The following is a 16,656-nucleotide window of genomic DNA, read 5'->3' on the forward strand; positions in this document are numbered from 1 at the left end:
TTTTTATTACATTTTGATCCTTGCCGTGGGCCGTGCAGAGGAGTGAACTGTGTTCTCATTTTGTCTTGCGCTGCTGGATAGGTAAGTGCGACTGGACTGTGTGTAAGGCGGTGACAGTCCCTGCTCAAGACAACGTCTGCGATTGTCCTGCTTAGGTATCCTCGATTCGAGGTCCCTCGGTGCAGTCTCCATTCCCAAGCACGGAACAAAGCCCCCCTCTGACCTGATCTACCTGTACACTTGAAGTTGCCACACCCTGGGCTGCTTAAGGCGTCCCCTCAGTTGTGTCGAATAGGCCAGCCTAATTCATAAGCTGACGTCAAAGCCGTAAAACCTTTCAAAGTCGTTTGAGCAGTCGTTGTTGCTAGCTGCCAAATGCCCACTGGATAACAAAGTTAAAATGGCGTAGGGGGACCCGAGGACGCACCTGTGTCCACAAGGCGCACCTACGCCTAGCTTGGTCGCGTCTGCTGCTGTGGGATCTGGGTTACACTGAGACTCAAAGTTTTACTCACGCTGGCCTGTTTCCAGCTGGAGAGTAGAAGATGAAGGCAGAAGAGCAGGCAGGTGATACGGGCTTCATCACAGGCTTCATTTAATTTCCTTGGTCGCAGAATACAGCCGTCAGGCTGAACTCTGGGCGCCGAGGAGGGTAATTAACTCGATCCCCACCGAAACTGCCAAGATAGTTGCGCTGGTTTGCGCTTTCTTATTCCGGTGAGTTTTTGGACCCAACCCAGTTCAGAATTGGGTAAGCTACAAGCACTAAACGCCAGACCGAACCCCCTTAGCCACCTCCTCTGCTCCGACAAAGTGCTTACGTCGACGTCTGCCGAGAGTTTCAGACCAAAACCAGACAAGTGGCTTGACAAAGTCCAATTCCAATTTCAAGTCTTTATTTCGATTCTCATCATAAAAGACACATAATAATAAACAATTATGAAAAGAGGGGTACAGAAGGCAATGGAGGGGACCAAAAGTTACAACGTAGACTGCAAGTATAACATACATAGCAGCAGGAATTATAAATAAATATCTCATTTGTTAAAACCCATAAAAATGTAAAAAATTACCTAATAATCAAATGAGGCGTAATTTATATGCACGGATAATCCAGATCCAGTGGAGAAATTTTGCAACAGCAATAATCACAGGTTGAGATGTATTTGTCTTAAGACACCGCAAAGCCTCAACCCCTGACCGAAAGCCCAGTAAGAGACAGATTGGTTTAAGCCAAACCCGTCTTGGAGTTTTATACTCCGGACAAATGAATAAAATGTGCGCAATGTTTTCCCGTTGGGCTGGGCAAAAGGGACAATCTGGGTTTAGGTCTTTTCGCCATTTAGCGACCAAAGAATTTATTGGAAGGGTGCCCACCCTAAATTGGTGATATCGCTTTCTGTCCTCCACAACAGTGATAGTCCCAGTAATTTTCAAACGGGGGTCTGTCCTTAAGTGCCAAAAAGTCCGAAGTTAGAGACGGACCGATACTTGATCCAAATCTTCTTTCTGAAACCACCCGCCAATATAAGTCTTTTAAAAATTTTCCTGGGGGGAAAGGTGTGTACTGTGGGCTCCTCCCATAAACTTGCTAGGCCCATAGCAGAATAGAGTAACCTGACCTCGCTCATCCATAAAATCTTATGCGCCTTGTCAAGCCCCCTGACGTCAAGAAAAGCCTGGGCGTATTCAGAGAGTTCAGGGGTAACCCAAAGCCGCCTCCAGTAAGCCACTGGTCTGTATTGTGCAATATCCTCTAGGCGCAAAACCCCCAAGTCATAATACAGGGGAATTAAAGGGGTTGATGTCGGGAGGCCGGTAATTAAGCGCAGAAACTTTTTCTGAGCCCTAGTCAGCTGGGTAAGATTACTATAGCCCCATAGTTCTGCCCCATAGAGACTTGCCAAACCTATCTTGGCATTGTATATTTTAAGCGCTGGAATCATAGGTTTAGTATGAGACGAGTGTAACTTTTATTAGTGCACCAGTTAACTGTGCATGCTTTATTGTCACCTGATCTATATGCGGTTTCCATTCTAACTTCGATGCAAGAGTTATACCCAGGTATGAGAGAACCCTAGTCTGCTCTAATTTTGTTTCATTCATCAGCACGGTCCCTCTGACTTGTTTCGTCTTATGTAAGACCATAAATTTCGTTTTAGTAACATTTACGATGAGCCCATGGTCCTTACAGAAGACTTGAAACACATCTATAGCTTTTTGTAGGCCCTGCTCTGTCTTGGAAATTAATAAAGTGTAATCTGCAAACATCAACAGAGGAATCAGCGTACCGTCCAACTTTGGAGCATCAGTCGTAGTTTCCTTAAAATAGTTGATCACTCTGATGTATAAAGAAAAAAGAGTCGGGGCTAAAACGCACCCTTGACTAACTCCCCTAGCAATTGGAAATTTGTCAGTGACACTACCTGATTGATTCCATCTTACTTGGGCAAAATTATCCTCATGTAATTTCATTAAAAAATTTAGAATGTCAATAGGCATTCCTTGATCTTTAAAAACTGACCACATTTTTGCTCGAGGGACTAAATCAAAAGCTGATTTAAGATCAACAAAGGCTGCAAATAGCATACCATCTCCCAACTGAACCACCCGCCAGTATATTAGCAAAAACCTAAATACCTGATCAATGGTACTTGTGTGGCTGCGAAACCCTGCCTGTAGTGGTGTTTGAACTTCATCCTCCTCTATCCACCCTTGGATTCTTAGCAAGACAAGCCTAGCTACCACCTTCTGTATACAATCGATCAGGCTTATGGGCCTATAATTACCTGGATCAGAGCGCCCTCCCTTTTTGAAGATCGGGATAATCTGGGCGCCCTTCCAGGTATTGGGAATGGGTGAACCATTTGATATGCAGTTGGCTAGGCATAAAATGTAAGGTGCCCAGAGTTCTTTGTCGTGCATAAACAGGTCAGCTGGAACCGTATCCAAACATGGTGCTCTGCCTCTGGGAATAGTTTTCAATACCTTGCGCACCTCATTTAAATCAAAAACCAGAGGGGTTATATCCATATTAGAGGGAATAATTGGTATACAACTCCCCTCATATGCATCCAAAGATGCAAACTGAGCTGCATAATGCGAGACCCACAAATTAGGTGGTACAAAATTAATTGGTTCTTCTCTTTTTGAACCCCTACCCCACCTGACCAAGTCCCAAAAGGAACACATTGATCGTTGTTTACTGGCCGAGTAGAGATCACTCCAATAATCCTGATCCCATGCGCGTTTAGCATCAAATTGAGCTTTTTTTTATAAAGTTCACGAGCATTCCTAATACATGCTATATCCTTGGTTTTAACTGCATCTGACAAGGCCTGGTAAGCAATCCTACATGATTTCCCATACCATTGGTCCTCCTTTCTAGGTGGCCTGTTGGGTTTAACATGAGTCTGTTTTTGTAAAAAAGACACTAAGTTAATTAAAAAAAATTGTGTGGATGATATTTGCTTTTCCATGTTTTCCTTCTGAGCAATACAGTTATGTAAATCGTTGGTGGCTTTAATAGTTAAGTTCCTTATAGTTAAAATCTGCTTCTCATTCTTTAGGCAGTTAGCCCATTTGACTCGCCTTGAGTCATTAAATGGGACAATTTCCACCTTCCTAGAAGGAATCTCCTGATCGTATTTAATAATTTGAGTGATAGTAGTAGGGGATCATGATCACTCACCACCCTATCCACCACTATCATGTCCTTAATACTAGACCAATATTCTTTATTGGTAAGTATATAGTCGATGCGGCTTCTACGAAGTCCATTATTGAACGTAAATGCCCCATGTTTATCGGAAGCTGATCTACCATTTATTGCGCGTAGGCCTTGGCCAATACAAAGTGCCTTAAGCTGAAGTACAGCCTCGGTCCATTTTTTAACTGGCGAGAGTGTCAGCTGAGGAATGTTCCAGGTACGATCCTCTTCTAGTGTGAGATCAATATCATTTGTGTCCGGAGGTTCAAAGCAACAATTAAAATCACCCGCTACTATGATATTACCTTTTTTACAATATACATCAAGAAGCTGGTCCAGCTCCTCCACAGTGTTTGAAGATTTACCCCCCGGCAGCCCTCTAGCATAGTTATTAAAAACAAATAGGTCCTTTAGTCCAGGACACTGGACTTGGATAAGTAAAATGTCATTACTGTTTGAGTCCAGTTGAATCAAGGAATACCCGCTATCCTGTTTAATCCATGTTAAGAGTCCACCCTTAGCTCTTCCATGGAGACTAGGGACAGCGGGATCATAGAAACTAAGGTAACCGGGTCTATAGTCTATAACAGTCGACCAGGTTTCCTGCAATAATAATATATCCCTATTTTCAAGGAACTTGGACCAATCAGATGACGCAACTTTATTCCTAAGCCCAGCTACATTCCAGGAAACTAGAGATGAAAAGACATTATCATCATCCCTACCTTGGGAGCCACATAATGAAACTTCCTGCAAGTCTCCAACAACTAGGTCCCCATATTGGAATACCACTTGCGCAGGTCTATTGGTATTAGGAGAAACACTGTCTGGGTCACATCGCTAAATTCCAGGGGGATTACACAATGTAAACCTACACCAGATGATGTAGTAGCTTCAGAACGAGTCGCCAAAGAAGGTCCTCGCCGGCCCAGGTCATAACCATTAGCCAGTCAGTCGTTACAATCTAAGGAACTCAACACCTCGAATCTGTTTACTTACTACAGTGGGTCTAACATAAGAATCGAAACGGGGAACATGGTCTCTCCCTCTGACGGCTGTGGGGCGAGGAGGGTAGAAGAACCCTAGAGGCAGAATATTAATACGATCTTGATGTATTCTCAATGAGCCTGCCTGTCTTAGGATATGATCTACCAATTGAGGAGATGCAAAATTTACAACACAATCTCCATCCAAGCCCTTCTCAGTGTCTCCCACCCAATCCACTCTTCGAACCATCTTAAAGTTATTATATAGGTTGTCACCCAACACTGTTCTAGAATTCAGAAAATGTAATACTTTATTCTTAAGTGATGACCAGTGTTCCTCTTTGCCATCCAATATTTTAGGGACATTGGCCAGAATGATGGAATATGGGCACGCTTCAGGGGGGAGATGAAATTTTATAGCTTTTTGGGAAGGGTGATAAATGCCATTAGAGCTGCCCCTATAACCTCCACCACCAGAAGTAATGTCTCTTACAGAAGTTGGGTTTTTTATTGCGATTGTTGTCTGAGCTACTACCTGATCTCTAAATACATGAGCTCCAACATTCAAACTAGTGTCTAATGGTATTTGTATGGGAGCACAGTCAGAGCGAGTAGCTGTTGACTTGGTCTCGATCGAAGAGCCCTGATGATTTAATAACTTGCTTTCCAAGGCTATTAGTCTATGGTCAATTAATTCGAGTTTTTCCATGACCGGATTAATAAGAGCCTTGAAACGCTCATCTAAGATCCCCAAAAATCTAATCATTTGATCACCCTCCCTAGGGTTGTCTGGTGTGGAAATTATTTGGGCACCCTCCACATGAGTTTTGGGTTTGTTGGCCTGGGTCAATTGACTAGTTACTTGAGAACCCATGCCGGCAGTGGATTTACTTTTTCTCGCTAGTTTTGCACGTTGTTTGTTCCCATTGATGGCACTATCTGCTTTCCGCTTCCTTGGTAGCTCTTTAACTCTAGTAACAAGCTCGGCCCGTGCCTGCCTAGTGCGTGTATTGGGCGGCGAAGGCATCGGGCTAAGAGCAGGAGGGCGGGATGCATTTGATATATTTAATGAGTCTTGGCTTTGAAGCGATACCATAGGTACTTGGATATTACCCATTAAAACGGTAGTTAAATACATTGTTCGAATTGTTAGTGTTGATACTAGATTTGAATTTGAATTTGAATTGGGATTTGTAAAGCGCATAGCTACCCTAGGGCGTCCCAGCGCTGACCTGACTTAAAGTTCCAGAGGGTGGAGTAGAAGAGGTGACAGTTTATGGGAAGAGCCAAGTTTTTAGTTGCCTGCGGAAAGCCAGAAGATTGTGTTCTCTCCGCATGGCAAGAGGAAGAGTGTTCCATAATTTAGGGGCGTTGTAGGAGAACAAGCGCCCCCCCGGATCGGGACTTTTTTATTCTGGGGACGCTGGCAAGGGAGAGGGAATCTGATCTGAGTTGTTTGTTAGAGTTATGGGGTTTGACGAGGGATCTCAGAATCGGGGGGCCTCTGCCTTGCATTACTTTGAAGGAGATGCATAGGGTCTTTAACTGGAAGCCAGTGCAGGCTTTTGAGTGCTGGTTTTGCAGAGCATCTCGACTTGGTTCCGGTTAGGAGTCTTGCTGCGGCGTTTTGAGCGCATTGCAGTCTATAAATAACTGATGCCGGTGCCCCCAGATACAGGACATTGCCGTAGTCCAGTCTGGAATTCACCAGCCCTTGCTGCAGCAATTTCCTAGATTGGAAGGGGATCAGATGGAGGATCTTACGCGCCATTCGAATGAGGCCAAAGCAAGTGCCCGTGGTTTTTCTGGCCTGCGTTTTGAAGTTGAGGTCTCGATCCAACCAGATGCCAAGGCTTTTGACTTCGGGTTTGGGGGCAGGAGGTGTTCCCATACATGGCGGCCAAGAAAGGGTAGAGGGGGATTGTGTGAGTTTCCCAGGAGAAGTATCTCGGATTTTTCTCCGTTTAGTTTTAGTCGAGATTCACACATCCAGTGGAAAACACTCTCGAGACACCTTGACAGATTGTCTAGGCTATTATTCGTCTGGTTGATAGAAACCACCAGCTGGGTGTCATCGGCATACATGACTGTTTTTATGCCAAAAGGGACAATAATATCCTCTAGAGGGGACATGTAGACGTTAAAAAGTGTGGGGCTCAGGGAGGAGCCCTGGGGGACCCCACACTGAAGTGGCAGGGCTGTGGACACTGCTGTGCCATCCGACACTTGGAAGGTTCTTTCTTCCAGAAAGGAGTTGATCCAGGACAGGGCGGAGTCCGAGACTCCTATCAAATTTAGCCGGTGGATGAGGATGGCATGATCCACCGTGTCGAAGGCGGCACTCAGGTCGAGGAGGATCACTGCCACTGATCCTCCTGCGTCTATGATGGTTCTTGCCTCTTCGACTGCGGCTAGTAGAGCGGTGTCAGTTCCCTGTCCGGGTCTAAACCCTGTCTGAGATTGGCGCAGGAGTTTATTGGTTTCTAGAAAATTGGAAAGTTGTTGGTTGACGATTCGTTCGGCCACTTTGCTGATTGCGGGGAGAAGAGAGATGGGTCTGAAGTTGGTGGGGTCCGTGGGATCGAGATGGTTTTTTTTTTTAGAAGAGCCTTAACCGTGGCTTTCTTCCAGTTGGCTGGAACAGTGCCAAGTGTGAAAGAGGCATTAATGAGGTGGGTTAGAGGAGGGGCAACGGTGGAGGCGACTAGTTTAAGTTTGCTCACGGGAGCTGGGTCTGATGGAGCGCCACTTTTTATGGTTTGTAGAGTGGACAGAAATAACTCTGTGGAAATCTGGGTAAAAGTTCTGAGGTGTGGCGCATCTGGGCAGGGGTGGGGGGTGTCTGGGATTTGAAAGGAATTGGGGGCTGGAAGTGAGGTAAGAATTTTGTGAATTTTTGATGAGAAGAACTCAGCGAGCTGGTTGCATCTAATGCCCGATGGGTCGGGTGTTGGTGAGGGGTCTGGAATTTTAGTGAGCGAACGTACAATGCGATAGGTTTCTTTCGCTGAGTTGGCTGCTGCTGCTATTTTTACCTCGAAGTAGGATGCCTGTGTGGTTTTTATACAGTTTTTGTAGAGCTTGATGGCGTCCCTATACTAGTTTTTGCTTTCCGTCAACCAGTTCTTTCTCCAAATGCGCTCGAGTAGATGGGTCAAGAGAGAACCTCCTTTCAACCAATTCTGTTTCCTTGGCCACCGCCGTTTCTGCTCGTTTTAAATACGCATCCAGTGTCCCAACCCCCCCTTTGGAATTGACAATACATTTAGCCATATCACTAGCAATCCTCACAATGAAACGGAAACACAATCGGAAAAGTCCACGTAATATAGTCTCAATTTAAGATACTAAATGGCAAATGAGTCACTTGATGACTTATCTGAATGCTGGGGTCATATCGAAAGTTCCAAAGCCGAGGAGCAAGATGTTAGGGAGCTGGCCTGACCCAGCCTCCTCCGCCACAGACGGCCCGCCCTGTGGCCGGGTTTGGAGGTCAATACGCTCAGGACCCAATGCAGGAACGCAGGACTGATTTAGGCTTTGTTAGACATGGATAATCTCGTCATACAAGGGCTTCTTGGAATCCATACGATTCCAGAAGCTCTCTTTGTGCTCCGCCCGTGTTTTGCATTGGTGCGCGTCATTTTGTGTCACCAATTATGCAAAACCCTGTCTCCATATGGCCCCCCCCCCCCACCCCCTGCCGGGATTGCATCTTTTACTGGCAGCGGGAGACAGTGTCTCCTTATTAGCTGCTACGCACTTTTTTGTTATCATTCGGCTTTGGCAAAGGCAGCCACGTGAAAGCGCGATGAAATAATAAACAAGCGGCTGCCTTTGCCAAAGCCGAGAGCTTGTTTATAAACAGTTATGCGATAACACATGTGGAAATGTTGAAAATCATTTTAACGTGGTTTTATTTATTTTTAATACCCTGTTGACCACGTTTTAAACAGAAAAAATGATTCCTTTACCTATCTTTTTTTAAACATGAACGCCATCTCTGGATGTTGTACTTCCTGTGGGAGGATTTCCATGGTTCAATCCCATGAACACATTAGCTAAGAATGCAATACTGGGAAGGTGGCGAGGGTTAGTCGAGAGGAATTCGTGAAACATGTAGTGAAGTGACCAAGTTTATGCTCTGACAACCGTAAAAACGCTCTGTGCTGAAAACCACATTTTGTGCAAGCTGAGGCTGCCTTCCATTTCCCTCTCCCCTGCATCTGCTCTGCTTCCCCCGAGGCTCGCTGCGTAACCAACTTAAATGCCTCTGCTACTGCCATTCAATGAAAGGCATGCTTGTCAGCTAAAGGGAGTTAAAACCCTCCAGCGAACGGAAAGAATAGAACATTTTCTGAAGGTTATGTAATTTCCGTTACATACAACAGTGCTCGCCTCTGAAGGAAAAAGCACACCACCACGAAGGCATCTCTTAAAGACACGAAATTCCAATGGCAGCAGTACGTAATCAAAAATAATCAAAAATATGTTCGTGAAGGTCTCACAGTACTCCAGCATCGCTCCAAAGAAATGGGAAACCTTTCTCCAGCACGCCTGGCTCGCTCTAGTCACATCACGCAACAGCGTTTCACTTAAAGGAATGCAGGCTACCAGCTTCACAAATAACTGGTGGAACTGGTTGGAGGTGGCATACGTTGGATAGATCGTTTCATGTAAAGAGTGTATGCAAGGACTTGGCATGGGAAGTTGTTGCGGGAGCTGATGATTAAGGGGCAGGAGAAAAGATGTTGTTAAACCAGCATTGAAAATGCAATAGGTCTCGCCTTTGATTAAGTTAAAGCCATTTGCTTTGCTAATGGTATTGTATAGCAACGCAAATGGCTTTAACTTAATGAAAGGCGAGACCTATTGCATTTTTAATGCTTGTTGTACCTGGGTTGGACTTTTTTTTCTTTTTAAAATCTGGCCTAGGGTCAGCCGTCTCGCTGCTTCAATGTTCTCTTCTTTTTTTTTTTTCTTTTTCCTTTAAGTAAAAATGTATTACATTTGTATGTAGATACTTGAGCTTTTGGTAAGCCCCCTTCATTTGTTGTCTTTTTTTCATGTGCTGTTAACATGTTTCCTCCACCCACCACAACAAGCATAATGGGGCAGTGGGCCAGCCTACATTGTCTGTTTTGCTCTTTAAGTGATGGCACTATGCCTGATCACATGTGCAGTGTTGCCTTAAAAAGTCCACTTCATTGACAGGGTTGCATTTTCCTTTGTTGCAGGGGTGGGGGGTGTGACTGTTTGTGTGTGAGACATTGACGAAGGCCGTCCTGGCCGAAACGCGTTTGTTCAGCCACGGGACTTGAATAAAATTTCTTTTTGAATTGCCTCGAATGTGCGCCATCCTGTTTTCTACAGTGTTTAGATGAATATATTCACATTGAAAGTGACACTTCTTGCTTTGGAGGCCCACTGAAGGGTTTACAATTGAATTACTTTCATGCAGCCTTAAAAACGCGGACATTTCTGATAAGTAAACAAGCAGCATAGTCCAGGGTGGTGTGGGTACAGGGGCTTTTTAGGTCGAGCCTAGCTTAGCGCGCAAGCGCTGCTCTAGGAGATGACCTTTTGGAATCGGTCTGCACTTTTGAAACTCTTGTGCTGCATCCACCTTGCGGGAGCGAGCATCGGCACGCAGGTACTATCTGTTTCCAATTAGCGTGGCTGCGCGCACTTGTTGACATTCCTCTACTCTCGCTTCCCTGCCTGTATCGCCCTCCCTTGTTTTTTAATAAGCACAACTCTCCTGCCGGGCTTCCCTTCCCTATTCCATCTAGTCTCTCAGCCCACAGCAGGAGCCGCAGCCCCTTCCTTCCCTGGGCCAGCCTGGAAGCTATAGATTTATCTGTGGCTGGAACGCATATTTGGTTTGGGGGGGGGGGGGGGGGGGTTCTGGTGCCCTGCAGCTCGCCTCATGGGTGCCGTTTTGCAAGCTCGGGCTCTCGCTATTGGTCAGCGCTCTGATCAGATGGCTTTGTTTCCTTCTGTCCCGCACTGACAGGCAGCCACCCCCCTTCAGCTAAAACCCAATCTCCGAATAAGTACTAATACCTAAAGCACTTGCCCTATAAAACACAACAAATCATAAAGGCAGCCACGGACCGCTCTATTCTCCAGATGCGCGCTTTCTTCGTGAACTCTGCCTTCCCGGTGTCTCTGCCTGCTCCTGCTGGGCAGTAGTCCTTCCTGGGGCAGATCCCAGTCTACTCCTCCTCTGGCTATTGGGACCCCCTCAGGCACTTCCCGGCCACCTATGGGGCTGCCGGGGTGCAGGAGAAGGGCTTAATGGCCCCTGCCTACTACTTCCAGACAGCCGGTGCAAACCTACAGACATTCTGTCTGCGAATACGGGGCAGCCGGCTTCTACCGGGACAAGGAGTCCCCCTTCCCGCTGTCCTGCCTGGACGAGCCCCGCCACACTTAACGCCAGACTGCACCCAGGGCAAGAGCCTCTTCTGGGAGCCGGAGGAGGACAAGTGCCCCACGCCCATCTACCCCTGGATGCAGAGAATGAATTCATGCAACAGTGAGTGTGGTCCCTTGCTCTCTGCCTGCTCACACTGCAGCCAAGCTCTCAGGCTTCTCCGTGCTCAAGCCCTCTGCCTGCTCGGGCTTCTGTCCTCTCTGCTGCCTGCTTCATCCACCCTTACATGTTCTGCCTGCTCAGTCCTCTGGCCCCTCTGCCTGCTCAGGCGTCTGCTCTCCGCTGACTGCTTCACCCATCCTTACACGTACTCTGCCTGCTCATCTCTCTGGCCCCTCTGCCTGATCTGGCGTCTGCTCTCCGCTGACTGCTTCACCCATCCTTACACGTACTCTGCCTGCTCAGCTCTCTGGCCTCTCTGCCTGCTCAGGCTTCTGTCCTCTCTGCTGCCTGCTTCACCCATCCTTACACGTACTCTGCCTGTTCAGCCCTCGGATCCCTCTGCCTGCTCATGCTTCTGTCCTCTATGCTGCCTGCTATATCTACCCTACTCTTTCTTCCGTGTGGGCTCTCTGCCTGCTTAGTCCTCTGGCCTCTCTTTAGTTTTCTGTCCTCGCCGCTGCCTGCTTCATCCACCCTACTCTTCTGCATTGACAATCTGCTTGGTCAGGCTTCTGTCCTCTCCGTGCAACCAAAGAGAAGTGGGTCACCTTCTGCACCATGTTTAGTTGCTGCACACACTTCTGCACATGAACATAATGTGTCACATTTTCTGTCTTTTTAAAATACCTCATCTACTCAAACTGCATTATGTCGCTGACGTATAGGTGCAAGCATGTTGCATTGATCTTCATGTATGCACATTGATGGTGCGCCTCTGTGAGGGGCAGATTAATACTATGAATTGAAATACCACTTGAAATGCAGAGGTCCTTATAGACTACAACATCAGCTCTTCACCAAATATGATCTCTTTGCATACCAATTAGGGCACAAATTTACACAGAAGTCATGCAACTTAAAACACCAATTAAAGTTGCTGCACTGCGTAGCCTTAAAGGGAGAGAAGAACAGTGCAATATCTGCTAAGATGTGGTGGTATTCTGCTCTCTTCCTGCATTGGCACACTTTTGGCTTCTGTGAGCCAAGGCAGACGCCCTTCGCCATAGTGCAAGGCTGTCTGCAATGTTGGAAGCCTAGGTTTTGTACTGGAAGGGGTCCCTTCCAGTACAAAGACTGTGCTTTAAGGTGTTTCCCACTCTGAATGTTTGTTGCTCAATGTAGCAAACCTGCAAAGTGGGAAAAACAAGGAGAAACGAAAATATTTCCATCAGTACGCCCGCATTCAGTAGGTACGGGATTTTTGTGCAAATCCCTTTCTGCATTTCTTTGTAGATAGGGGTTGGCATCAAAACCCATGAGTGGTTGCATTGGAGCTCCCATGCGTACCCATGGAATGCCCCTTTGACTCAAAGTAACTCCTGGGAGCCTGTAGCACAGCTTTACATTACTTTGGATTGCAATTTAACGCAAAGCGGGATTTACTTTGGGTTGTAAATTCCACCTTCAACGGTTTGCGTCACATTTGTGTTAAAAACAAACCCAACAAAGTTTGTATAGCTGGGTCGCATTTTGAATGCAAGGTATATACTTGCCTTTTATTATTGAAATGCATAATGATTAGTATTTTAAACTACTTATAATTCAGTTTGCCATAAATGATTTATTTAACATTTACCTAATTAAATTATCCCTATTTGCCACGTTCTTTGCGCACTCGTACATGAAGCAACTCCTTAAGAAAAGAACATTTCTATTTATACAGACACTCTGTAAACTTATTGATTGTTGCAGTCTTTAACTTTTTCATGTAAATTTCCGCCCTCAAATGCCTTTCGCGGTGGAGGTATGAGAGAGTCAGCAATTCTTCTTATTGGTCATGTCTTTGGGTTAACAAAATATAGCTCAGTTTAAGAGGCAGCGGGTGCTGAGCAATCAAAATAGATCTCAAATTGCTATCAACGCCTCGTCGAGAGTAGTAAGCGCTATATACATGTAACACTTTCTAACAGTCTATGGGGCATATTATCAACTATTTGCGTTGAACATCGCCAATCGCACTTAGCGCGATTTTGAATATCGCCTATATCGCCGGTTCACAACGCCGTGTTAGCGGCGATTTCCAAACAGGCGATGTGAAATCTGGCGCTATATGGCGATTTTCATCAATATCTCCTGAAAACCAGCGATATTACAACTGCGCTAATGGACATGTTAATAGGGAGAGGTGGGTGTAACCTTACAATCCACCTCCCATTATGTACATGACTAAGTCGAAATATTTGTAGACGTTAGTTTCCCCGATATCCGCGGTTAGCGCATCTTTTACTTCCCTACGCGAGTACTTGCCCTGCTTGTAAATACCGCAATGTGCGGTTAGCAAATATTTTCATGTTGTTCCCTGAAAGGTATGCCTACTTTGCATCTCATTAGTGAAGCGAGGCGATACCAAAATGACTGCTAACATGCGCTAATGCATGTTAGCGCTGCCTTGTTAATAGGGCAAAGAAATTATCACTGCTTTAGCGGCAAAAAGTGCAGCTAAAGCGGCTATAATGCCCTTGTAAATATGCCCTTAAATTTGGCTAATGTTAATAACTTTCATAATGAACACCGTAAAATGCTTCAAAAAAATTGTACCTAAAATTTCACTGTAGTTACGGACTGCATCACCCAGTGTAAGTAATTATATAGCTCTTCAATTCATGGCAGCACAGCACCAAGGATAATGTGCTGCATGGCTAAATACTTATAAGGTCCCAAAGGCGAGGCCTATTGGCTATGCCAATGCTTATTTTTCTTTTCCCTTCTCCTTCCTTTAACCCAGAAACCCTTACAAACCTCTAACCTTGGCTGAAGAAACACATTTTACTGATATTTCTGCGAGGGGAAAGTTCCAGAACCTACACATCTCTTATCTCCAGCGTGCCTCTGTGCTCCCTCAGAAGCCATTCGACATACAGATTTGTGTGATGCTCAATTTCCTCAAGAAAGCGTTCATCCAGAAAAAAGATGAAGTCAATCGGTAAAAATTTGCAATATTGGCCATACATCCAGCAACTGCTGTGAATGGGAGTATTTGTAGTTGAACTAATTTAGGAGGCTGTCAAGTGAGCACTCTTCGCCTGAACTCGATGTGGTACATACCTGCTCTCTGTAATCTACCTAGCCACTGGCTCTCCACTGCACAGATTGCGCTTGCAAAGGCACATAAGATTGCGCTTGCAAAGGCACATCACGACTACCATGGCCAAGGTACTCCGAATCACTGGAATATGAGTTGTCATTAGAAGGAACTTCGACTGAAAAAACACTAAGATTCTACTCCCTGACCCTCTCCCTGAAATGCTGGCTCTGTATCAGACCCTGCCTGAGACATACGCACCAATATTGGAGTTAGAAAACCCTCCCCCACTGACAGCAGAATCCCTGTTCTTGGGTCGTCTTATGTGATCGAAGAGCTTTAAAAAGCACTTCTGAGAGGGGAATTTAACGTTGCCCTCCTGTTGATTATCTTTAGTACAGGTCGTGATAGGGCAGAAGTTGCAATTTTATAAGAGTATCCCTCATCTAAGGTCTTAGCAGCATTCTTAAGAAAAGGCACTATCATTTGCTGAGAGGATCCAAGAAATGTGGTGGCAGTCTCCATATTATTGGGTTGACCATGTCTTTACTCTTCACCTCAACTTCCCTGGGCCTACGGCTTAGTGCAGGTATTGAGTTTGTGTGTGCACAGGTTGAGAGGAGAGCCTATAGGAGTACAGGGTGAGTGGTTTGCGTGGCTGCATGTTTATGAACTATGTGCCTTAAAGACTGGAGGATGAGCAGTGTATATGAATATAGGATGTTACTAAATTTGTCCAGGATGAAGGAATCGTCTGGATGAGTGGATTGAGGAGTGATGTTAACAGGGGTTAAGTTTAAATAAGCCCCAAAACTGCTTTAATTGGTCTATTGTGATCAGCTGCATAATAATGCACTCCTAGTTATTTCATCAGTGAACGCCATAAATTAATGGAGGCAATTTTATTTACCATGGTTAATTTTAGTTGAGTTTGGACATACATTCTTAAGTCCTGATCATGCCGTGACATTTGAACGAGCACTAAAGCCAACTTGGCTACAAGTTTATAGGTCTTGAAGTTCTGGTTGAAATCTATAGCTTAGTTGGCTTAAAGTAGAATGTTTTATTAAATGTTGGCATTGTACGCTGGATCTTTGCAACTATTACAGATTTTTAAGTTGCAAATGCCTTACCAAACCCCTTTTGTTTCAGTTGGGGTGTGTAGGCCTGAACAATAAACTGATTGCTTTACACGTGGCTTGTTGGCCTTTAAAACATTCTCAATTCCAAACATTTGTACTCGCTCTGCATTGTGTGTTTCACATTTGTGTATTTTGTGGCTATAGTGCTGAGCCCATAGCAGTTTTGGGGGCGATGAGCCATGTTAAATCATGGTAGTACTTTGTATTAGATCTAGGAAAAAGAATCTCACTGTTAAGCAAAAAATATTATTTCCCAGCCTTTAGATGATCAGAGTCCTCTTAGTTTATTGCATTTTAAATCTTAATTTTGTGATGATAGCCACACTTAACATATTCCATTTGCGTCTCCAGTCGAGTAGCAATGGTGCAGAAGATCGGAACAAGTGTTGCCCTATCTGCAACATGTCCTTTTCTGCTCCTGTGGTGGCTGCTTCGCATTATGAAGGTAAAACGCATTCGAAGAATCTCAGGCTAAAGGAGCAAGGTCCTCCAGTGACAGGTATGTGGCCTTGTACAGGCAAACTGGTATGCTCTAGGGGCTTGTCCACAAGGCATGGGGAAAAGAAATATGGGAATCTTGCATTAACAAATTGGCCTCTCTTCATGGCATCAATTTCTGGTTGAAATATGTGCTTAGTTGCTTATGACTGCGCAAGAGTTTGTTCAGCTGCACATGTGCTTGTGTTAATCTTGCTTTTCTCCAAATGCCTCTCTAGCATACTGACATTGTCTTTGGTTTTGTGTCTGCAAGACTGTAGGAAGCTGGCTCTTTATGCTATACCAAAAAGGTATCTCTGATAGACTTCTAGCTGCAGATTCCTTACCTTTGAATATTCCCAGGCATCAGACTGGAACTGGAAACTTTTGCATGAGCAATACGCCTGTGGTCAGATGGGCGGGTCTGTGTGGCGTCTGCCTCGTTGGTGCCGGATATGACAATGCGGTCACCTATATAGGCGCCACCCAGGTGCATAGACGGCAGTTCTTTTCTTTCCATACCAGTTATCGCTTATCCTGGAAAGAGCTACCCCTCCATCTCTTTTCAACTGACTTTTTGCATTGTGTGTCGAATGACCGCTAGAAAGGTAGGGTTTAAGCTGTGTGGCGCCTGTCATTCACCATGTCGGTGATCGATGTCCACGTCCTATTCCCTTACTAATGGATAGGGGCTTGCTCTAGCAATCCCACTTTGCTCT

The 16,656-nt window shown here is 45.3% G+C and overlaps 1 protein-coding gene across 1 annotated transcript in view; it reads left to right on the forward strand.

Annotated features, from left to right (window-relative positions):
* ZNF346 (zinc finger protein 346) overlaps nt 1–16,656 on the forward strand; it is a 126,649-nt gene that overhangs the window by 45,614 nt on the left and 64,379 nt on the right. The window contains exon 4 of the mRNA XM_085618309.1: nt 15,812–15,959. Coding sequence (XP_085474435.1) covers nt 15,812–15,959 — 148 coding nt within the window. The remainder of the gene's footprint in view (nt 1–15,811; nt 15,960–16,656) is intronic.

This window comes from Triturus cristatus, chromosome 7 (assembly GCF_964204655.1).
Source record: "Triturus cristatus chromosome 7, aTriCri1.1, whole genome shotgun sequence".
In the NCBI taxonomy this organism is placed as follows: Eukaryota; Metazoa; Chordata; class Amphibia; order Caudata; family Salamandridae; genus Triturus; species Triturus cristatus.